Source organism: Varanus komodoensis, unplaced genomic scaffold, assembly GCF_004798865.1.
Source record: "Varanus komodoensis strain SLA01 unplaced genomic scaffold, ASM479886v1 scaffold3, whole genome shotgun sequence".
Lineage (NCBI taxonomy): Eukaryota > Metazoa > Chordata > Lepidosauria > Squamata > Varanidae > Varanus > Varanus komodoensis.
In genome coordinates, this window is record NW_025335761.1 from 59,702,931 (window position 1) to 59,726,417 (window position 23,487).

General features: G+C 48.2%; 1 protein-coding gene across 1 annotated transcript in view; it reads right to left on the bottom strand.

Annotated features, from left to right (window-relative positions):
* Positions 1–1,215: 1,215 nt before the first annotated feature.
* The window catches only part of PRKCH (protein kinase C eta), a 111,867-nt gene continuing 89,595 nt past the window's right edge, over positions 1,216–23,487 (bottom strand). The window contains exons 11-14 of the mRNA XM_044437012.1: positions 15,681–15,819; positions 14,680–14,868; positions 3,713–3,856; positions 1,216–2,530 (exon numbers count right to left, since the gene is read on the bottom strand). Coding sequence (XP_044292947.1) covers positions 2,384–2,530; positions 3,713–3,856; positions 14,680–14,868; positions 15,681–15,819 — 619 coding nt within the window. The 3' untranslated portion in view covers positions 1,216–2,383. The remainder of the gene's footprint in view (positions 2,531–3,712; positions 3,857–14,679; positions 14,869–15,680; positions 15,820–23,487) is intronic.

Here is a 23,487-nt window from a genome sequence, read left to right on the forward strand (position 1 = left end):
GTGGGGCAGGGTCCCCGTTGCTACTCCTTCACAGGATTAAAACAAGACAAGCCACCTTTTCTCCTATCCTGACCATCTCTTCCCTTTTCCTTCTAATTTTGTCCCTATCCATATGATCTAGGTTGTTGTTGTTGTTGTTACATTTTTATAGGAGCCATAACATTTTGAGTCACCCATCCAGCTTTCAACCAGGCCCAACCCTGCTTAGTTTGCAAGATAAGGCAGGATCTGGAAATGTACTGCCAGTCACCCTACTCTTTTGTCCTCCCCTTCAATTATGCATTTCCTCTTTTTTATTTTTATTGTTTGCAACTTGCAAGTGGCAGCACTTAGGGAATGTTATGGGATATTTGGTAGAGTTTCTAACTTGAGATTTTGCACCTGTTTTCAGCTGCCTGTTTGCAATACCACTTTTGATAAACTTGGAGTGTAACTGGTCACCTTGATATCTCAGTGGATTAATGATTAAAAGGGGGTTTTGGATGTATGATTGCTCTAATTTATGAAAGGAACATTGTTTAGGGAAACTTGCACTATAATATTTATAGCTTGCTAATGTAGCTTGAAATGCATTTCCTATAGTTGCTTCTGTGCCTTTGGAGTGCCTAGATATTGATTTGTTCATTGTTGCTGCAGCCTGCCTTGAGCAGAATTTAAAAACGCAGCACATAAATAAAATGATGATGAAGGAGAAGCCATAGACTGGCTGAAAACAAGACGAACAGGTTGTTTGGCACTGAAGAGCCAGCTGTGCAAAACTGCTAGCCAAGAAAAGAACTTAGTAGTCCCCATAGATGCGTGTGTGTTCCCTACCGTGTACTCACTCTGACCTGACAGAAATAAAGGAACCCATGCCTGAAACATCACTGTGTGGTTGTAAGATGTGGCCCCGAACTGTAAATTGGTAGCCAGATAAATGATATGCCCAAGTCATGGGGCACAAATGCTGAACTGGTTCTTGGTGGGTAATTGTGACTTGACCTATAGCTGGCTGCACCCTTCAGTATCTGTGCTGAAATAATTTAAGAGCTACTATTTTGAGTTTGCTTTTAAAAAAAAGAAAAAACAAGAGTACTTAGAGCCCAAAGTACTGCACTGGTTTTGGAAAGGAAATCAAAATTAGATCTGCTTTGAGATCTAAGGAAGATCCTGTTTGGCACATTCTGTTTTATAAAAGGAAAGGAGCATTGAGGATGCAAAAACAAACACACAAACTTAAATGAGCCCCAAATTATCTTGGCATTTCACAAAACACAAGAGAAAACATTTCCCTCTTCACATCACCCAGAGGTAGCAGGGTGGACCGGCTCTGTTCTAGCAACTTTCATCCCAATTCAGCAAGGAAAACCCTCTCCTTCTTTCACTCATATGCACATGCACACGCATATGCACCGATGAAGGCCATGCATCCTCTTTCACAGAGGGCAGTCCTCTATTAGAAGAGCTGCCAGAGGACTGTCTCTGTTCTGAACGTGTCGTGTTTGAAGGGCTGCCCAGTCCAAATCCCAAGTCAAGGACCATCCGACGGAAGCCCTAAACCTCAGGAATGCCCATCAACAGCACCTGGACAGTGGATGGAGAAAGGCGCTCTGGGCAGCAGGTCAGTTTCCCACACCAAGGGGGGGTGTACTCAATTTCTATTTAAATAATAATGACTAACGGACAAACAGACGTGCCATGCAACCAACATCCTCCTTTTCGGCGATTTGCATGTGGCCACCCTACACACACGTGCTCGCCGACATGTGTGAGCGGCTGATCTAACAGCGACGCACGCAGTTGGTCCCCTTCGATCTGCTGAGCTGCATCCAATGGGACTGGAGTCTTGGCATTCCAAAGCATCCGCATCAAAGGGTCACTTCCCTTGGCTGGTTTTTCCAGTTTCGGGTTTCTGTCAGTTGGCACACAGACACCTGGTTTCGAACATGTTTCCAATGGACCCCGTTGCCCGGAGGGAAGAAGCAATTTTGGCCATGCTGCTGCCACAGGTGAGTCCTGTGCCCCTCATGTTCTCCTGTTTCTGTTTTGCCAGGTAGCAGTGCTGTATAAAGATCCAGTTGGCTCACAGCTGATGTCATTCTCGTGAAAATGACCCAGATGTCACAGCAAAGTTTCACTTCCAGCAGCCACCTGGAGCCAAGCGAACTCTCCTTTCCGCACCTACCCGTTCCACACAGAGGAAATTCACTGCTTGGCTACCAACGCTTGTTCTTCAAGCAATCCGAGAGGTGCTCCTGCCGCATCAGGATCCCGCAAGCTGTGCTCCTCTTGGCTGCAATGCGTAATCCAACACTCCTTGCAGGATCTCCCAGCGAAACAGGCAGTCCGAAGCAACAGGTCTTCCTCAACAGGCTGAGGAGACGGTCAGCACCCTCAGGTGCGGCTAAGACTCTAATTCTGGGTCTGTATAAGAAAAGTTTCTAAATTCTTCTTGGTTGATCATAGCAAGAATTCCATCTTCGATGGGGGTTAGGATAGGTTCCTCCTTTAAAAATTCAGGATCAAAGTTGCTCACATCCTCGTTTGATTTCTGCGAAATGCAAACAGAAAAAAAATGGTTCCTCTGCTCCTTTGCTGTTTCCAAATTTCTACTGCATTGGCTAACATTGAAAACATGTTTCCTAGGCATGGACATGGAATCTTGTGGAAACGGAGTCAGATCCCAACTAAGGCTGTGTTCACAAATGACAAGCAACCCTGCATGGCTCCCATGGCTCTTGATCTTTTGCCAGGGTCTCCCTGACAGACAATCGAGTGGTTTCCACTTTATTGTGATCTCCATCTGACTCACGAAATCCTCCCACTATTATCCCACATCCCATTAGCATCGCCCTTGAAATTCAGTCCCGAGGTGCATCGTCTTCCGCCGTTATCCCACCTGTCTCTTCCTCACTGGCCCACACTCCTGCAGTGCCGCTCCTTCCAGAGGATTCTGGGGCAGCTGCATCACAGGACTGTGGGAGTCACAAACCGGGGTTCAAACAACATGACAAGCCATGGTGGTACACAGAAGCCACAGAGCAAGCTGTGGTTTCTAAAGACCAGACTTACCATGGTGAAATACCATGACTGGGTACAGACAACAGAGCAGACCAACAATGTCAAAAAACCACCATGGCTTGGGGAGTTCTCTGAACTCAGGCTAAGTTTACCTCCAGGCAGGGCCAGACTTGAGGAGGAGCTTGGTCTTGGGTTGCCGACGGCTTCCCTCCATCCTCACTGTTGGCGACCTTCCCTGCAGCCTTCTTCTCCCCTGCAAGCTCACCTTTCACCTGCCTGCCTGGAGAACCTCCGTCACAGGCTCTCCCCCTCCCTCTTTCCTCCCCCAAAAGGTTCCTGGAAGCACAGCAGCACTTTTGGATGGACGGGGAGCCAGCTCCTGGCTCCTCTCTGAGCTGCCCCTTGCCCATTTAAAGTCACCTCAAATGCACCGTCTACCCCCAGGGTGGGCAACCTGCAGCTCATCTCCTCCACGGTTCGTGCAGCCCTCAGCCACCCCTTCAAGACTCAGCAGCTCCTTCCACTTCATGGGAGGAGTAAAAGAGGACGTGGGCTGGCCCTTAGGAAGAAAAGGGGATGCGATCCTGCAAACAGAGCTTCATTAGGGGTGAACCCTTCCACCGTTTCACCTGTGGCTTCTTAGAGGCAAGGCATGGGCCCCACCACCGAGCTGGTCCCTTCACAGGCACACACGCACGTTCCAAACACTTACAATTCGAGGGTGGAAGGGTGGCTCGATCTGGCGCTGGTTTAGCAGGTCCCAATCCAGGTCCTTAAAATACGGGTGCAGAAGGATAGCTCGCTCCCCACCCATGGAACTACTGCCTAGGCGCATTTTCGGGTTCTTCGTCATGAACTGCAAAACAAGGATGTGGGGAGAGAGGTTAACAAGAAGGAATGTGATGCTCTCACAGCTGGCTGGGGGATGCTGGGATTTGTAGTTCAATATATCTGGAGGGGACCACCTCAGGGAAGGCTGGTCTGAATATTGGCACCACTATGCTCCAAATCTCTAGACAGCATACTAAAAAGCAGAGACCTCACCCTGCCGACAAAAGTGCGCATCGTCAAGGCTATGGTTTCCCAGTTGCAATGTATGGCTGTGAAAGCTGGACCGTAAGGAAGGCTGAGCGCTGAAGGATTGAGGCCTAGGAATTGAGCTGGCGGAGACTCCTGCGAGTCCCTTGGGCTGCAAGGCGATCAAACCAGTCAGTCCTAGAGGAGATCAACCCTGACTGCTCTTTAGAAGGCCAGATCCTGAAGATGAAACTCAAATGCTTTGGCCACCTAATGAGAAGGAAGGACTCCCTGGAGAAGCCCCTAATGCAGGGAGCAATAGATGGCAAAAGAAGAAGGGGACGGCAGAGGACGAGGTGGCTGGATGGAGCCACTGGGGCAATGGGTGTGGGCTTGGGTGGACTCCAGGGGATAGTGGAAGACAGGAAGGCCTGGAAGAGTGTTGTCCACGGGGTCGCGATGGGTCGGGCACTACTTCAAGACTAACAGCATGCTCCAAGTCAAAGCTTCTGCTACTCTGCTTTGGATAAATGTTGCGTGACAGTAAGAAATTCTCCTCTTAGCAGCGGGATGGCTCTGTGCCTCTTTTTAGGCAGGCGGACGGTCCTCCCTGGAGAAGTGAATGGGGAGACCTGCACATCCGTAGGAACACCACGTGCGCACGGAGCGGAGCATCGTCACTTCCAGTACAGCTATGACCTGGGTTGGTTTCTGCAGGGATGCCAGGAGCAAGGATGAAACGCACGGAGGGCTAGAAGCAGAGCTGCGGAAACAGAGTCTCTTTCATGCAGCCCCTGGCAGCCCGGCAGGCTTCCGCTGAAGTTCCATCACGACATTCTCCCAAAACCACCGCGGAAACGACCGGAGCCAGAAACACACGGGGTGCCTCTTGTCGGAAAAATAGTCATTGCACAACAACCTTCCTCCACCATACAACACTATGGACCCCTCCAGATTTGTTGGCTGGGATGATGGGAATTGTAGTCTAATGCCTCTAGAGGATGCCAAGTTGGGGAAGGCTACTGTGAAAAAATTGGGACAAAGGCTAGGAAGATGAGAAACATTTGCCTAAGACAGCAGCTGCGGATTGCATGGGCTACGTCATCTTTGCTCACATTTTCCTATGGAAGGAAAAGGAGGAAACGGTGTTTGTGTACGTTTCCAAGGCAGGGCTATACATCACCATAAAACTGTGTAAAGATTGTGTCCTGCTCTCCATGCAACGAGTCTGGCAGTGCTGCCCCTGAGAGATGTTTCAGGAAGCCACCCATCAATCTGGGTGCGTTAGGCTACATCTCTCATCATCCCCAGACGGCAAGGCCAATGCCACACTGCATAAAGTAGTACTGGCTTGGGGAAGTCTGCTTCGCTCCGTGGTAACGCCATCTATCATTCCCTCCCAAAGAGAGGAAATGCATCAGCCCAAGAAAAGGGTTAGTCATAAATTTGCATACTTTAGTTTGTATGCATATATGCAAATTTAGCAATGAGGATGATAATTCAAGCAGAAATACAATACACCACACTCTGCTGGAGAAGGCAGCGACTCTGGGCTTTCTGTTCAATCTGCTGTCTGGGCAGTAACTTCAGGGCAGTGTTGTCTAGTGGTCAGTGTCAGTTAGTGTGCTGGGCTGGGACAGGGAAAGCCACAGGGTTATTGCGAAGACAAAACAGAGAGCAGGGTGACCTAAGCCACCCTGGCTTCCTTGCAGGAGGAAAAAATGCCAATGTACATTTCACACATACACATACATGAAATGGGCACAGGTCTTCCTCCAGATGGGTCTTCATTTTTAAACCAGGCCGAGGCTGGGCAGCCCTTCAGACTGAGGGCACTTTGCGAAAGAGGATGCTGCTTTGACAGCCATTCCCAGAGAGGGCTGCCTCTCCAAATCAGGACCAGGGCCACCCTGGGCCTGGCGAACAGACGCACCCTGAAGAACAATGAGGCTGATGGGTTTTGTGGGTTCGCCTGGAAAACAGCCTGCAGAGTGCAGGATGCAGCACTGACCCTCTTGTATTGGCTCGCTTGGGGTGCGGGGGGGGGGGGGTCATGGAGAAATGCAGGCCTTGGGCGGCTCTCCGTCACCTGTCCTGCCCACTGAGTGGCAAGACGTAATTTTTAAAAATTAAGGTGCAGTGGAGGGCATTTCCCCCTTCTGTCCTTCCCCCAGCCCTGCCAAGCCATTGTGCGATTAAACCTGTGTTGTTCAGTGCACAGGAAGGCAGACTTAGGGTGTCATTTGCAAAAACCCCCTTTCCAGGCATCCTTGGGAGGTCGTGGAACTGGCACGCACGAGCCAGAGTTGTGAGTGGCGTTTGTGGAGGGAGCCGCCGCCGCCGCCCGCATCTCTTCCCGGACCTTCCTGTGACAATGGGTCAGACTCGGGGGTGCCAGCACAGCTTGGGCCCTGCTTTCACCCACAGAACGGCCCTGCGAGAGAGCCCGAGCGGTAGCTTGCACGTCGGACTGGCCACCCAGGACATGCGGGTTCGAGGCCCCACTGGGCCATGAATCTCAGAGGGTGATGTTGAGCTCGTCACAGACTCTCAGCCCAAACTACCTCATAGGGTTGTTGTGAGGATAAAATAGGATAAAATGTAGCTAGGTGAGCTGCCTTGGGTTTCTCACATCAATGCATAAAGACCATGCGTAATAATAATGCAATAAATGCAACAATAATAAAAGAATAGTATGAGGTCATAGCCACAACAGAATTAAATTCAGTTGGGACAAATGCCAACCTGTGCACCTAGGAAGAAACCAAATGCATAATTACAAGATGGGGAATATTTGACTCAAGAATACCGCAAGTGAGAAGGATCTTGGAATTGTTGTAGATCACAAGCTGAATATGAGTCAACAATTTAATGTGGCTGCAAAAAAGGCAAATGCAAAAGTATCAGTTCCCCTTTACTCAGGTTAGGTGCCATCTGGAGTTCTGCATCCAGTTCTGGGCACGATAGTTTAAGAAAGACACAGACAAGCTGGAAAGCATTCAGAGGAGGGCAACAAGGATGATCCGGGGACTGGAAACAAAGCCCTGTGAGGAGAGACTGAGAAACTGGGCATGTCCGGCCTCCAGCAGAGAAGACTGAGGAGTGAGATGATAGCACCGCACAAGTACTTGAAAGGCTGCCACAAGGAGGAAGGACAGCATCTCTTCGCGATCATCCGCGAGTGCAGGACAGGGAATAACAGGCTCAAGTTACAGGAAGCCAGATTCCAGCTAGGCATCAGGAAAAGTTTCCTGTCTGTTAGAGCAGTATGACAATGGTGCCAAAGACCTAGGGAACTGGCGGACTCTCCCATACTAGAGACATTCAGGATGCAACTGGACAGCCATCTGAGAGCGATGGTTTGAAGCGTGTCCTGCACTGAGCCGGGCTTGGAGCCAATGGCCCTTTGGCCTCGTCCAGCTCTACTATTCTGTGATTCTGTTTCTATGATCAAGAGGGTCCTGCCGCCTCAAGACCTGGTTCTCCAGGAAGACCTTGGGGACCTGACTCCTGTGTGCCAGAAAGGGTCGCCCTGCCATGCTGAGTCTCTGAGGGCTCCAGCTATGAAGAATCCAGCCTGCTGCAGCCATTCCCATGTCGGCTCAGCCAGAGGCTGCGAAAACAGACCAGGCTGCTTTAGGAGAAAGTCCTCGGTCTGTGCAGAAGTGACCAACCAGCCTAAAGGAAGCCAACCCCATACTTAAGGCTCATTTACAACCTGCTGCTTGTTGGAGCAATGCGCAGGCAGCTCATCTGGCTTCCAGCCCCAGCTTCAGTTGGAGCTCTCCATGGTGCTGAACCCGATTTGCTCAAAACTCTGTAAAGACCTGAACCATGGTGGCAACCTGTGACCCAGGCTTCACCAGCGCTCTACAAGAGTGCCCTTCAGCTGCGTTGGGCCACAATCCCCAGCCAGATGTAGTCCAGCATGTCTACAGCTTGGGGATGCCTGGCCATGCCCAGGTATTTCGGGGGCGGGGGCAGGAAGTGAAAGAGGCCCTTGTTCTTGGATGGTTAGGAGCACAGAGGGGGCTACTTTGGAGATCTGCTCTTAATCCGGATCTGCCGTAAAGGTTTACTGGGAATTCCTGGTCTACATTTTCAATGCTCATTACTCAAAAAGTTTCTTGTCCTTCAACTGGTGGCTCTATAAGGAAAAATACACAAGCCATGCTTGGGAAGGGCCCACGGCTGTGCGGCATGGGAAGGGTTTGCTTGCAGAAGGCCTCGTAGCTACATTCTCTCGGCTCATTTTCCAGGCACAAACAAATATAGAAAGAAGAGCAATTTTCTCCCTCCTCCCCTATTTTTGTTTGCATGATAATCAGATGAAACAGCTTACGGTATAGTCCACTTTCCATCTAGGGACAAGGAAGTCTTAATTAGAATAATTGCTCTGTTTAAATAACCATTCCCTCTTCGTTTAAGAGCAAATGCACGGTTGAGAGAACCTCTTCTCCCTCGTTTTCTTTGCAACAGGGTTCTATTCCAGCTCTTGCAGGCTGTTCCCTTAATGAGCTTCACTACGGGATGCATCCAATTCTTCTTTATTTACAAAGGGAATTAGATGGCCAATTCTTGCTCATGCTGTTTTGTTATGAGAAATCTCCTGTGTTTTGCTAACTGCAGCGAGGAAATACCCTTTCAGCCTTCCTGAAATCCTAGCAAGGCATTGTACAGCTCGGAACCAATTAGGGTTTTCCCAAGGCACACAGTCAGTCCAGAGACAGAGCTCAATGGGCCTGCAGTAGGCAGAAAAAAATTCTAGTAGCTGCAGCCTAAGCGTGTGAGAGTGACAAAATGGGAGAAACCTAAGTAACATGACAAATCGCCCATGCTGTTTCTCAGGTTTTTCTATCTGGCTAATGCACTGAACAGAAAGGACCATTTATAAAAGAGTTACAAAAATAATACAAATACAGTAGAATCGTAGAATAGTAGAGTTGGAAGGTCTAACCCCCTGCTGTTGCAGGACACCAAGTTACACCATCCCACTCAGATGCTGTCCAGTTCCTTCTTGAATGTCTCCAGTGTGGGAGAGCCTCTCCAGGCAGCTGGTCCCACTGCTGTATTGTTCTGACAGTGAGAAAGCTCTTCCTGATGTCCAGCCTGAACCTGGCTGAACATGCCAGGTTCTCTGAATCTCTCCTCACAGGACTTTGCCTCCAGTCCCTGAGTCATCCTTGTTGCCCTCCTCTGGACCCTTTCTAGCTTTTCTGCATCTTTTTAAAACTGAGGTGTCCAGAGCTGGGCAGAGCACTCCAGGTGAGGTCTGACTAGCGCTGAGTATAGAGAGACTAGTATTTCACCTGTTTTGGAAGTGATGCATCATTTAATGCAGCCCAAAACAGAGTTTGCCCTTTTTGCAGCTTGATAATTGGGAACTGATTATGTTTCAACCAAGCCTAATGTATTAAGGTCTTACCCTGCAATCCTATGCAAGCTGAGGCAATATTTATTTATTAGATTGATATCTTGTCTTTTTCCTTAGAAAGAACTCAAAGCAGCTGACATCATTGCCCTCCACCTGCTCTCAATCTTATCCCCACAGCATCTACTTTAGTTTCTATAAAATTTGCCAAGCTTTTCCCACACTTCTCAGACTTACCTTTGCAAAGAAAATCCATCTGGTTCCAGGATTCCTTTCCCAGCCTTTGAGTCAGCCAAGAAGAGGGAAACACCAAGAAGGAAACACCCTTGCCCAATTAGTGCATTGTCTTAGTTTCCTTTGACAATATTTATTATCTGCCTTCTGGATACAAACCGTGACCAGTGTTAGCTTTATGCAGTGTTCTGTGACATGTATCATATTTGTGACAAAGCACAAGTGTTCACACCTTGAAACACTACTGTTCAGCTTTCTCTCACTCACTTTTATATCGTCGTTTCTGGAAGTATAGATTGCAGCAACGGGAAAAATATATCCTGTAATCAGTCCTATTAAAGTCCCGAACTTTAATGACCAAAGAACTTTGTGGCACCCTTCCCTAAAATTTCAAAGGAATATAATGACACAATAAGAATAGGCGTACATACGCCATGAAGCCAACTGGGTGACTTCACAGGGTTGTTGTTGTGGGAATAAGATTGTGAGCAGGAGGACGAGAATGAAGTAAGCTGCTTTGAGATCTTTGTAAGAAAAAGGTACAATATAAATCTAATAAACAAATGTGTGTGTACGTGTATGGATATATGCATACATATTTGTGTCTGTGTGTGTACAGCAATGATTTGCATAAAACATGCATGTGCTTACATTAAAGAAGTTAATGTAAATATTAAAGAAGTTCATACAGATTTTATATATATCCGTCCTCTTTTCTAGTGATGCCCTTCATCTTTTGGGGCGATTTATACCCTACCAGTCTCCTTTGGACGGAATTTGTGGCACTGTCTAGATTTATCATTCTGCCAGCTCAGTTGCCTCAGACAGGCAGGAAACCAACTCAGCAGCAAGAGCCCCGTTTTCCCGAAAGCTCACACTTTGCCCCGTAAGTCAGCAAAAACGCAGCCTGTTTTTGACCCAGTGGCTGCAGCCCAATCCGCTTTCCTTCCTGTCAAGACATATGATTGAACTGTGCCACTGCATATCAAGAACCATCTTTTGCTGAGGAGAAATCCATCACTGGCTTCCAAAGACTGCATTTCCCCTTTCAGCCTGGGCACCATTTAAACAGACTGAAAACAGACCCCAAAGGTGTCTTTTCGGAGAGAAGTCCAACAAAGTTCAGTGCGACTTGCTCCCAGCAAAATGTGCGTAAGATTGCCACACACAAGCGGTTAAATATCGGAGGTGGAGAGAGGATTGTGGAGGGAAAACACAGCGATGAATGCTCTGTGTGAAGAAACACACAACCCTGTGTTTAGTGGCTAGAGCTACACTGGGCCGGGTTTTAATAACATTTCTGTTTGCTTTTATCTAATTGTAATGGATTGTTTGAAATTGTTCTTTCATGCCTCAAGTCTTTGAGACGGGTGTGGTAGGCTAGAGATTTAAATGAACCATTAATTAAAAGAAAATCACCCATCCTCAGACCACACCTGAACAAAACTGATACCTATTATTACAGGGAGAGGGTGGGGGGAGAGAGAAAACAAACCCAGAACTGTAGAATAACCATCATTCATCTCTGGAAAGGCATGTTTTTCCCAAATGTTGAAAGGATTTAGAGCAGGGCCTTCTAATGTTTTTGCATCGGTAGCTGGATTTGCCATGTGAGGGAAAGCCATGGGCATCCTCACAAAATGGCCGCCAGAAGGGCAAGTTTGAACTATATGGGGCCTGGGGCACATGTTGGAAGCCCCTGTGATTATCCTGATTTTAAGCAGACACATGTGAGCTTTTAGTAGCACGAGGTTTCACATCCATGGGTTGCACCTCACAGACTGTAACTGTCCCACTGCTCCGGGGGGGGGGGTCCCGAATTCCTGAGACACTTGCACACCAATTAGGGCTGTTGGGTAAGAGATAGTAAGAGAGAGTTGGGTAAGAGAAGTTGGATAAGAGACAGTAAGGCACTTTCTATACCTCTTCTGCCAAAGGCTAGACCCAAACCACGTCCTGAAGGTACCATGCAGGTACAACCCATGTGACTGGCCAAGCCCCCATGGCAACAGGTTTTAAATGCTGGATCTGCATCCTTGGTGGAAGACACCGAAATCGGGGCTTTTAACTGGGCTTGCAACATCATCATGGGAGGAAACACAGGAAGCAAAACCTGCTGACGAGATGGCATTTCTGCAAAGCCCTGGGGAGTCTGTTGACCCCTTGAATGAACTTTGGGGGAAGCTGCAACGCAAGTCCTGCGTGTGCATCTGTGTTTGCAGGACGCAAGCGGACTTTCCAGGGGTATTAAAGAGGAGGCAAATTACTAAAGTGGGGGAAGGTGGAATATGCGTTGCATTTTCCCCACACAATCATGTTCCCCGACACAGTCAAGAATACCTTCCAGAGCTTCTCTGTGGGAAATAAATAAATAAAAATAAAAGTGCTACCCTGTGCAAATTACGACATAAAAACGGTCTGGCGCTCCTGCAGCCATGCTTGCTGGGGCCTGCAGGGACTTTTAGGCCTTTATTCAGCTAAACCCCCATAGGATCGCCCCTTAAATGAATGGATGCTATTTTAGCACACAGTCCTACCCATATATTGACTTTTCTATTGTATGGAAATATCATTGCGGGAAAACTGTCACAATGGTTCCTGACAAATTCCTGAGGGGAAGAATTTCCATGACTATTGCTCAGCTTCCCAAACCCATCTCCTTGTGTGCAGAGGTCGGGGTTGCTTTCCTGCCAAAGCTGTTTCCAAGAAAGTGAAAGGAAGAGAGCTGACCTTCCAGGACCTTCTATCCAATGGGGAACCTTGAAAGAGCAAGATGGCGCTTTTCTGAAGAAGAAATGGTTTGGCTGCCCAGACAGGAACATCCTTGTCAGGAGGGTTATTAAGGATGGGAATGGCTAATACAGCCTTTCCTGGATGCTTCTAAGCATGACCTGTGCTTAGAGGTAAAAATGAGACTCTTGTACGTTGGGCACAGCATGAGAAGGCAAAACTCTCTGGGGAAGACAGTCATTAGAAAGGGTCCAGTGGAGGACAACAAAATGATCCGAGGTTTGGAAACACTGCCCTGTGAGGAGAGACTGAGAGGACTGGGCGTGTTCAGCCTTGAGAAGAGAAGACTCAGTGGGGACATGAGATCCCTCTAAAAGAACCTCAAAGGCTGTCACAAAGAGGAAGGTCAAGATCTCTTCTTGCTGATGCCGGAGTGTAGGACACGGAATAATCAGTTCAAACTGTGACAACCCAGATTCAGGCTGGTCATCAGGAAAAACTTCCTCACTGTCAGAGCAATACAGCAGTGGAACCAGCTGCCTGGAGAGGTGGTGGCTCTCCCACACTAGAGACATTCAAGAAGGAACCGGACAGCCATCTGAGTGGGATGGTGTAACTTGGTGTCCTGCAACAGCAGGGGGTTGGATCCGATGGCCCTTTCCAACTCTACTGATTCTACGCTAGGGAAAGTAGAAGGCAGGAGGAGACAAGAAAGAGCAACCAGGAGATGGACGGACTCCGTAAAACAAGGCTCAGCCTTGAACAAAGAAGAGCTGAGTGGGGCTGACACGGACAAGACATTTTGAAGGGCTTTCATTCATGGGGTCACCCTAAGCCAGCCATCTATGTAAGCTCTAACCCACATGGAAACAGTGGCTGCTAGTAATGCCACATGGGTTTAGAGCAGCCAAGCTGGATTTTAAAGCTGATCATTCTTCTTGCTAGAGGCCGAACTGGACATTACTTTGAAGTCTGGATATGCACAGGTGTGATGGGCAGGACAGGCTTTTCCCACCTTGTGCTTTCGAGAGATGTTGGAAGGCCATTCCCTAAAACCTCCTGTTGCTCCTGAACGCACTAGAACTCAGTGCAGTTTAAAGCGAACGCAAGGCATTTCATGGGGTGTGGGTAGGGATGAGCGTGTGTGTCTGAAAGGTCCACTCTTGCTTTCAGTTAAATCTGCTCCCATAAGAAGCTGAGCAGAAGCAGAACAAAGGCCTACCTAAGCCAGGTTCTGTTCACACAGTAGCAATAGACATGGAGATGTGGCTTCAAATTAGGAACGTGTGAGGAATCCTATGGAGGTGAAAAGCTGACAGATTCTTTCAATTTGCCCCCCCACCCCCCAGATTGCAGTTCACCAGCTTAGCAATGTTGTGAACTCACTAAAGCACGAGTCAAGCCAGCTCACAGACACATTTCTGTAAGAAGGGCTGCTGTTTGCACTTTGGGGGGGGAATGCCTATCGGCACCCCAAACGCATGCAGTCTTCACTCAATTTGTTCACATTGGCCAATTACATCAAATTGTGCCAGACCCACATGCTTTTCAGGTGCCAATTTGTGCAAAACACAGGAATACCATGATTTGCCAATAGTGTACGTTTGTACAATTTGCCTACACGTATTCACATTTTGCCATTCTTGCACATTTCCTTTCCATCTTAAAAAACCTGTGCTGTCTGCAACCAATCTTAGAGACTGAAGTCCATGGAAAACCCCCTGGCTCTACCTGCTTCCAATGATCAGACTGGAAGTGGGCAGGAAGCCAAATGTACTCACACGATCCATCCCTCCTTTAAATCGACCCCCAGCTGCAAGGCCTACTGGGTGTTCCTTGAGCCAACTGCACTGTCTCCCGTTGGAGGCCATGGAAGAAGGAGAGCATCAAACACAAAGAGCCCTCCTAGATCAGACCTAAGGTCCCTCCAGTCCTGTGCTCTGCTCCAACAGTGGCCGGTCAGATGCCCCACAAGAACATGATCACACTCTTCTTATCCCGAATCTCCCATTGTTCCAATTCACTGGAGGAACCTGAAGTTCTGGCATTCTGGAGAAAGAAACATCCTGGGCTCACTTTCTCCCCATAATCTGATACCTCTGTCATGTCTCCACTTATCTGTATTTTGACCTACGTGCTAAGGCTCCAAACACTAGAACATTTCTTCATGAGGAAGTTTCTCCAGCCCTTTATAAGGTGCAGCTTTGCCGCCTGGGATCCCTTGCAGCTTCACCAATTTTTCATCTCTCTTTCTGAAATCTTGCAAGGAGCCTGAGGGAACCTGGGCGGGTTAGAAATAAGGATGGCAAACCCAAGGATATACGTACGGCTTTCAGGATTTCCACTGCATCTTCTGGGAGCCAGGTGGGGTAGGCAATTTCGTCATTGAGAATGGCCTCAAAAAGGTCGTCCTCGTTTTCCGCCTCAAAGGGGGCGTGGCCACAAAGCATCTCGTAGAGCAGCACGCCCATCGCCCACCAGTCAACGTCGGGACCGTAGAGCATCTCCTGCAAAATCTGCAATGGGAGCGAGAGGCCTGGGTCGATCGTGCTGCTGTGCAAGTCCCTGCCCGTGCTTCACGCGACGACGGCAACATCATCATCAAGCACTGCTCTACCGCCTTGCCACCCCGCCACACCCCTCCAGGAAGCCGCCTCGCTCTGCCACAGGGTGGGCTCAGCCCAGCCGGGCCGCAAAGATCCAGCATCGCACTTGGATACGGTGCTCTTGAGGCCGCACGAGTGTTGTGCAAACAAGACCTGGTTCACATTGGCATGGGCAAGTTTTGATGACTTGCATGCATGAATAAGCCATCACTGCTCTTAATATCACACAGAGAACTTTCTCCATGTGGATTATTCACACGTCAGCGACTGTGGCTGAGAGGTGAAGAAGCCGTTCCGTGAATGAGCCTCAAGGAATGAAGGAACACGTGAATTGTGTGAACAAGCTGTTAGAAGGGCCAGAAAGCAGATTGGGAAATGCCAAATGATAACACCCGCAGCTCGGTCCAAAAACCCTCTGCACAGAAGGACAGCGTATGCATGAGGCAGGAATACACACAGCAGTTAAGAGCTGGGGAGCAGGTCAGCTACACTGTCGCTCGGCAAGCCTGCTTCCACACCAGCACAACGGGCTGTCACTTGCAGGTATGATGCTCACTTCCAGGCAAGTCATGTGCAAGCTGTGGAGATCTTTTGCTCCTCTCAAATAATGTATCCTACCCCCGAGATCAAGCGACTGTCACAACTTGCCTAGCAAGTCTATTTTGCTGGGTACAGCAATCTGAGACTGTCAAGCCCCAACACAGGCGAAACCTTTCCTGTACCTCTGGGGCGATATAGTCCGGCGTTCCACAGAAGGTTGCCGTGGTGATTCCGTCATGGATCCCTTCTTTGCACATGCCAAAGTCCGCCAGCTTGCAATGGCCCTCATGATCCAGTAACACGTTGTCCAGTTTCAGATCCCTGCAAAAGTCACCGACACGAGTGACAAGTTGAGGCAGACACACAGACCAACAGGAAATGCGTTAAGCCCAATGCTGATGATATGCACGATTTTTCTGGGGTGGTCTCACAAGTGATGCTAAGCACATGTGCTGGTCTGTAGCTAGTCACACATAGGCAGTCAATGCAGCACAAAAAATGAAAGAGCAGCACAGTGTGACCTTCACTGCCATTATGGAAGAACAACCAATTTCCAGCCTGACCATCAGAACGGATTGTATTGAGGAGTATGTTGCACCTGAATCCGACATGCCTCTAAATCTTCTGTGATCTTAGGTGAAAAAATATAAGAAAGAGCTCTGCTGGACCAGAACAAAGGGCCTTCCATCCCAGTATCCTGCCTCCAAAAGTGGCTAGTCAGTTGGCTTCCTGGAGGGAAGAAGAGCAATAAGAAAAACCCCACCAGGGCTGATCCTTCTCCCTTCCCCCAATCAACGGCATTTCAAGGAATCCTGGAAAAGTGAGATGGTAAGAAAAAGGAAGCTGATGATGATAAAACCATGAATGGAAAGGGGCATGGAAAATGTCTGAGTGGAAAACCCAAGACAAGGAGTGCAGCTTGAAAAAGAGAAGAGAGGTTTCTGATGGGAGGTGGGTAAACTGGAGAAAAGAGGTTTATGACAATCATGTTCCCAAAAGATAAGAACTGAATCAACTAACTGTACAGTGGGAAAAAGGGAGCATTGTGTGTGTGTGTTTGTGTGTATAGGGGCAGGGGGAGAGAGAGAGACAGAGCGGGGGTGGTTCCAGCTGGAATCCAGGTAGAATAATTTGCGGTCATGAGACAACTCCAGCAGTGAAGTGGCACCTCTTGCTGCAGGCCTGAAGGCCTGAAGAATTGTGAATTCCCTCCACCAGGGTGAACACTGATCCATCCCCTGAAATTCTGGGTACAAAGGGTGATGGGGATGGGGTGGGGACCAAAGACCCTTCTCAAATCTGGATTAAAAGGCAACCAAATACTACAGGTACTCTTCCATCAGAACTTTCAGCACCAGATGAGAATTTAACTGGATAACCCATTCCAGGCTTCTCTGACCTGGTGAGACTACCATTCCCATCATCTCCAGTCCCTGGCCATATGGGTGGGGGGCAATGGGCGTTATGGCTCAGCACATCTGCAGAGAACCTGGTTGTGGTTCACATGACCTCTGGCGAAAATACTTCTTCCCCTACCCTAAGGTATCAACCGTGGAGAAAATGCTCTTGTTCTTGTGTTTATCATTACCACCTCCTTTCTCTTCCTCCTCATTTTTACTTGCTGCTCTGAATTTGACTCATTTCATTAATTCTCTCCCTTCCATTCCCCCTTCGTCCTGATCCAGATCTTTTCATTTCTTAGCTTCCATCAGAACAGGATCTTCTATTTTACCAGGTATGTGAGGGGGAGTCACACGGAGGTGGGTAGAGGCCTGTTCTCCCCTGCAGAGGAAGGCAGGACGGGCTCCAACAGAGCAAAACTCAGGGAACCCAGGTTCCGTTTGGATGCCAGGAAGCACTTCCTGACAGTCAGGACCCCGAGGGTGGGCTTCCACGGGGGGTCGTTGAGGCCCCATCGGTGAGGATGTTCAAGGACAGGTAGGACGTCCACATGGTGGGCATGTCATGAGTGGAGCCGGCTGGTGCTGGAGGTCAGACTAGATGGCCCGGGAGACCCCTTCTGACTCGCTCTGTTTTCTATGTTTCACTGTGTGTCTTTACTTGACTTTGATTGCTTCCTTCTTTTTCACTATTCTTCTGTTATCCCCTCTTCTGCTCTTCCTTTAGCCCCTTTTCTCAGGATCACTTCCTTCTCCCTACATCCAACCTGCTCCATGTGAACCTAACACTTTGGGGTCTTCCTCTAGTCTATGTAGCTTTGGCATTCTTCTAAACTTTGTCGGTCCTCCTGACTGTGAACCTCAAGGAGAATTGCTAATGATGCACTTTTCCAGGCCTGCCTGCCACGGACTTCCACTCGAAAAGGGCAAAATGTTACTTGGGCAATCAGCAGCACAATCGCCCTAAAGCTTACATACAATTCTTGCCAGTCACAACAACAGGGAATTGAATACACACACACATGCATACACAAACACACGTTTCCATCCCTTGTTCTCTTCATATACCCTGAATGTAGAATCATAGAGTTGGAAGGAGCCAAATGGCCAGACGGTGCAGCCGTCAGCTCAGTGGAGCACTCCACCTGAAAGCATCCTCTTAGATGCAACTTGAAGGCCTCTAGTGTGAGTGTGCGACAGGCCACAACCACCCTAGATAATCGGGTCCATTGTCATACTTGTCTAACAGCCAGGAAACTCTTCCTGATGTCCAGCCAGAATCTGGCGTCTTCTAACGTGAGACCACTATTCCATGTCCTGCACTCTGGGAAGATTGAGAAGAGATCCTGGCCTTCCTCTTTGCATGCTTTTCAAGGATCTAGTCCTCTTTTATTTTCTTGTAATACTGCAAAATGTTACCCTTTTTTACATCCTGGATTTCCACCTTCACTATGTGCCTCCACCTGATCATGTATATAGGATGTATCAAAAAAAGGTTAATTTTTCTTCCTGCTTCTTGCTCTTTTGATACTGTCCAACTGGGCCTCGCTTTTAACTACGTAGACTTCACTATATGTGTTTTCAGTAAAAGAAAAGAATAATTCCCTGTGGTAAATGCAGCCTTTGTCATTTGAAAAGTCCATGGCTGTTGGCTGTGAGAACTTTAGTTGCAGTCCTTCCTAGCTCAGGGGCAGGGTGTTACAGGTATTATGGGATGTTTATGAATATTTCAGTCACTCAAGGAATAAATGAAGTCTAGAGAAAGTGGTACCCGGCCTTAGGAGCAAAGTGTACAACTGAGAGAGAGAGAGAGAGAGTGTGTGTGTGTGTGTGTGTGTGTAAGAAAGGAATGGAGAAAGAGCAAATGGGCTGAATAAGCAAAGCAGCCTTCACATGACTTGATGGCTTCTGGATGTTTGGGACCACAATGCCCAGCACTCCCGATAGAGGTCATGCTGATGGGAATGAAGTCCAAATCATCTGGACAGCACCAGGCTAGAGAAGTGATGCAGGCTGGACACTGCGAAGGTTCAGTTCAGTATTTATACCACCCGTTAGCTGAAGTGCTGCAAATCTGGCAAGCCTCCACGAAAGTAAACATGCCATATCACGCAGGCCACGACTTCCTTGACCCTGCACACAAAACGGGCATTAGCATTTAAGAGCCCCTGCTTTTTGTGGCTTGTGGGCACAACGGCTGCAGCAGGAACCTGTCTCCAAGCCAGAAGGCAGGGCCCAGCTTTCAAAAATCTGCAATCATGTGGTTTCCAGTTATTCTTGGCTCTGAATGAAATCCAGCTAAGCAAATGTTTGCTGCCACTCCAGGTATTAATGTTCAACAAGGGAAGGATAGCCAAGGTGCAGATTTCCCATCCTCAGAGGTTCTGAGAAATTCCCGTACGGGGAGGTCTATGGCTTTGATGAAGGTTTCAACGTTTTTAATGGTGAACCCATCTAATAAGAACTGCTAACCACAGAAAGAGGCGAACGGCCTTTCTGGAACAGGCTGTGATCTATGGGGCCTAATCTAGCCACATACCGCCAAGGACTCATGAGCTTCTGTTTGTTCCCTACACCTGGGCTTCCAAGGTAGACTGCCACTGTATAGGAAAGCATCACCGGAGAGCATATGCAGAAAAAAGTCTGCAACTCCCACTCAGCCTCTGTGGGGGCACAAACATAGGGAAATCACCAATACACCAGTACTTGCAGGAAAGGAGGAGGCCAACGGGAAGGGGGAACAGCCCTTCAAGGAACCCAAAGGGCTGGACCAGGACCCCAGGTGGCCAGATCTGAGCCATCAGCCTGAGGTATGAAGACCTGTGCCAAGGCAAGTCGAGTGGCCTTTGATCCTTCAGAAGAAGGGGCACAGCTCAACGGCAGGGCCCCGCTTTGGACACCTCCAGCATCTCCAAGGTTGTCTGAAGCCTTGCATCACAAGGTGCAGTGCCAATGGATCCTCAGCGGAGAGATGGCTGGGAAAGGGGCAGGTGGGGTGGATGCCATTCAGTGGAGATCGCAGGATCACAGGCTCATTTGAGGGCGTCTGCTGGTTGGACGACACCCGTGGGACTAAGCTTTGGTCTGCTCTGGCAGAAGTCCCCTTCCAATGTTCTGTCAATGGGTCTGCTGCTCAGGGGTGCTGGTTCATGGGGTGTGCTGGACAACAGCCACCTGTGTTCCGTAATGGCATTTTCCCTAAGTGGCTGAAGCCTTTGTGCTTTGGGGCCATTTCTAGCATCAATGCTAGAAGGGAGGGAGTGGGGGAGATGAGCAGTTTATCCTCTTTGCAAGCCACAGACCAGTCCTGGGGGCTAAATTTAGCCGGACAGGTCCCTGTGCTTACTGTGCCTTCTTCCCATCCATAGAAAGTGGCTCGTTTGTAGCACGACTGAGTTGCTAACTTTGGACACGGTGAGGACTGTAAATTCCACACCACAGGAGAAAATTGCTAAGCTGTCATGAGAAGTCTGGCCAGCCTGAGTCATCCGAAGGGGCCTGCGGGAGCTCAAGAAAGGAACAGCTATTTGGCATTACAGAGAAGAAAGGCAATGGGCCGATGGCTCACGCCGGCTGTGCTAAATAGGGCACCTCAGAAAATCCGGCTAGCAAGGAGAAATTGTGACAACTATTCTCATGTATTGAAGCCATTTGCGCAGGATCAGCCTGAATTATTATGACTTGTGAATTGTCCCACATGTGGCATCCAGAAGCTAATATATTATGCAAAAATGATATTTTATTTATTTATTTAAAGTTTTTTATATGCCGCCCCCTTGCTACATAGCCTCGGGATGGCTCACAGTACCCACAGTACCCACTGTGATACTCACAGTAGAGTTAATTTATACCTAATTTTTGTCCCTGCTCTTGGAACAGGGAAGCAGAACCTTAAATCCAGTACTCTCTGGTTTTCTAAATGTTATGCTCTGTCACCTGATCACCCATCGTTCGGTGATTCCCAGGCCTTGCAGTTTCCCCTATTCTAAAAGGTCAAGGCACCTCTGATTTGGCTTTTATACTAGTAGTAAGAACTGTAAGCTAAAAGCTTCCCCAGTGCTTTTGGCCTCACTGCCACCGTGTTGGTTCCTGCCCCTTTGGCCTCGTTTCCCACTTGAAGGCAGTCCCTAACAGTTTCCCAGAAATGGACTTTGGCCCTCGAGGCTGAAAGAGGTCCAACACCCCCTGTGCTACAGTGGGTTGTGGAGTGGTGGGGAAGGACCAGGGAATTCTACGATTTGCGAAACAAAAGCACAGCTTGCATTAAGGATCATAAGACAAACAATTCCAGCAGGTTATCTGTTCCAGCAAGACGCAACAGATAAGATGTAACATGAAGCTCTTGATCCAAGGCCTCAAAGGAGCAGCAGGATTAGTATTTGAGTCTCTGCCAACGTGCTTCTCAGGGCCTGCTCAAGGGGATCTTTGTTAAGACACCTCTTTATCCATCCATCCATCCATCCACTTGCTCATTCATAGTTATATATTTATATATTTAAATAAAATATATTTATTTATAAGTTTCTAGTCCGCCTTTTCTGAAGAGTCACCACTGTGGTGCACAGCAAATAAAATGAAAATTCAACCATTTGATTATACTAAAAACCACCAGAAGCCCTTTAAAAGGCTGAATTGAAACGATGGATCTTACTTTTTTCCCAAAAAGCCAAGAGTGGAGACCCATCTTTACTCTGATGGGAGAGCATTCCAGGTGATGAAGTGAAACACCCCTTCCATGTGTACCGAAATGAGGCAAGCTATGATAAACCATTTTTCCTTTCCACTGAATACTCAGATAGGTTAATAGCAAGACAGACAGTTCACCAGAGAGCTGGCCCCTGAAAGCCATTTAGGACTTTAAAGGCTGAAACTGACACCTTAAATTGAGCCTGAAAGCTGTGAGTAATCAACACAGATTTTTTAGCACTTGAGTAATGGGATCTTGGGACTGCAGGTGGCGCAGTGGGTTAAACTGCTGTGCTGCCGGGCTGGTTGATCGAAAGGTCGCCGGTTCGAATCTGCACAACGGGGTGAGCTCCCGTTGCTCCAGCCCAGCTCCTGCCAACCTTGCAGCTCGAAAGCATGCAAATGCAAGTAGATAAAAAGGTACCACTTCGGTGGGCAGGTAACAGCGTTCCGTGCACTTTGGTGTTTAGTCATGCCGGCCACATGACCACGGAGACTGTCTGTGGACAAACGCTGGCTCCCTCGGCTAGGAAACGGAGATGAGCACCGCCCCCTGGAGTCAGGCATGACTGGACTTAACGTCAAGGGGAAACCTTTACCTTTACCTTTACCTTTAATGGGATCTTGATGCCGTCTACCAGTTACCAGTCAAGCTGCCGCAATTTGTGCACTGCAACAGGAAAGTCAAGTATGTGGTATACATGGAAACAGACAAGGAAAGACAGCATCTGATCTGTGTGCAATGGCTGACGACCGATGCCAAGTAGTCCACCAAAAAGCACTGAGAAAGTATGGGGAGGGGGAGCAGAAAAACTAGGTGCATCCGAAGTATGGGCACAATCTTCTCAAATCTCAGTGCTAAACCAACATCTCACAGTGCCCCCCATCATTTCATCATTTCTCTGAGTTTCCAGTTACTCCAGGAAACAGAGATGTTAACACACAGAACCCTCAGTTTTTGTGGCTCCTTTCTGGAGTACTTACTGCAGCTCCCTGCCAGTTCTAAAAAAATGCAGAAATATATGCAAATTTAATGGCTGGGAAATAGACAGTAAATTTGCACCAAATTAGAGGCCGGGAAGTAAATGGAAGGTATTTTAAGTGCACACCTAAAGTAACTGCTCCATTACTACGGGTGTGCAAATTTCTCTTCCTTTTAGTTCCCAGCCATTGCGTCTGTGTATATTTCCCAGCCCAAAATTGCAGCGTTTAATAAAACTGCCTACAGGTGGGAGAAGAGGGCAGAACAAAAGAGGTGCCCAGTACTGGTGGTACTGATGCCCATGCCTTGCTGGGGTCCATTCACCACATCCCTTTCAGCTGCCTTCTCAGCTTCTTTCCCCAACTGTCAGGGAACTGCTGCAACTACAGTAGAAAGTGCTGGATAAAAGAAGCATGAATCCTGGGGAGACCCAGTATCTCTGCTTTCTGAACCAGCAGGAGATGTGGGGAAGTTTCGATATTATGGAGGACACAGAGTTCAGCACTTAAATTGTTGTTGCTAAGTGCTAGATGTTGTTACCTGCTCCCTTTTTGGTAGCAGGATGCTCTTTTGCTACTCCCCCCCCCCCCTTTACTGGTGTTTTTCTGTTAACAACTGTGCACAAATCAGCATATATGGAGCCTTGCCTTGTCAATTTCCATGCATGATGCCCTATCAGGGTGCACTTATGAAAGAAAAAATAATTTAATTACGAACACAATTTGTGCTATCATCTGGGACTGTTTCTTTAAACATAGCAAACCAGTAGAAGTTGCTCCAAAGGGCTGCTTGGGGATCAGTGGAGAAGCTGTTCCTGGTTAGAAGGGCAAGACCTCAAAGAGCAGCGTTGTCCATAACTCATGATGACATTGCTTTCCTGGGTTCAGATGACATGACAACTGACCATGGCTCAAACAAACC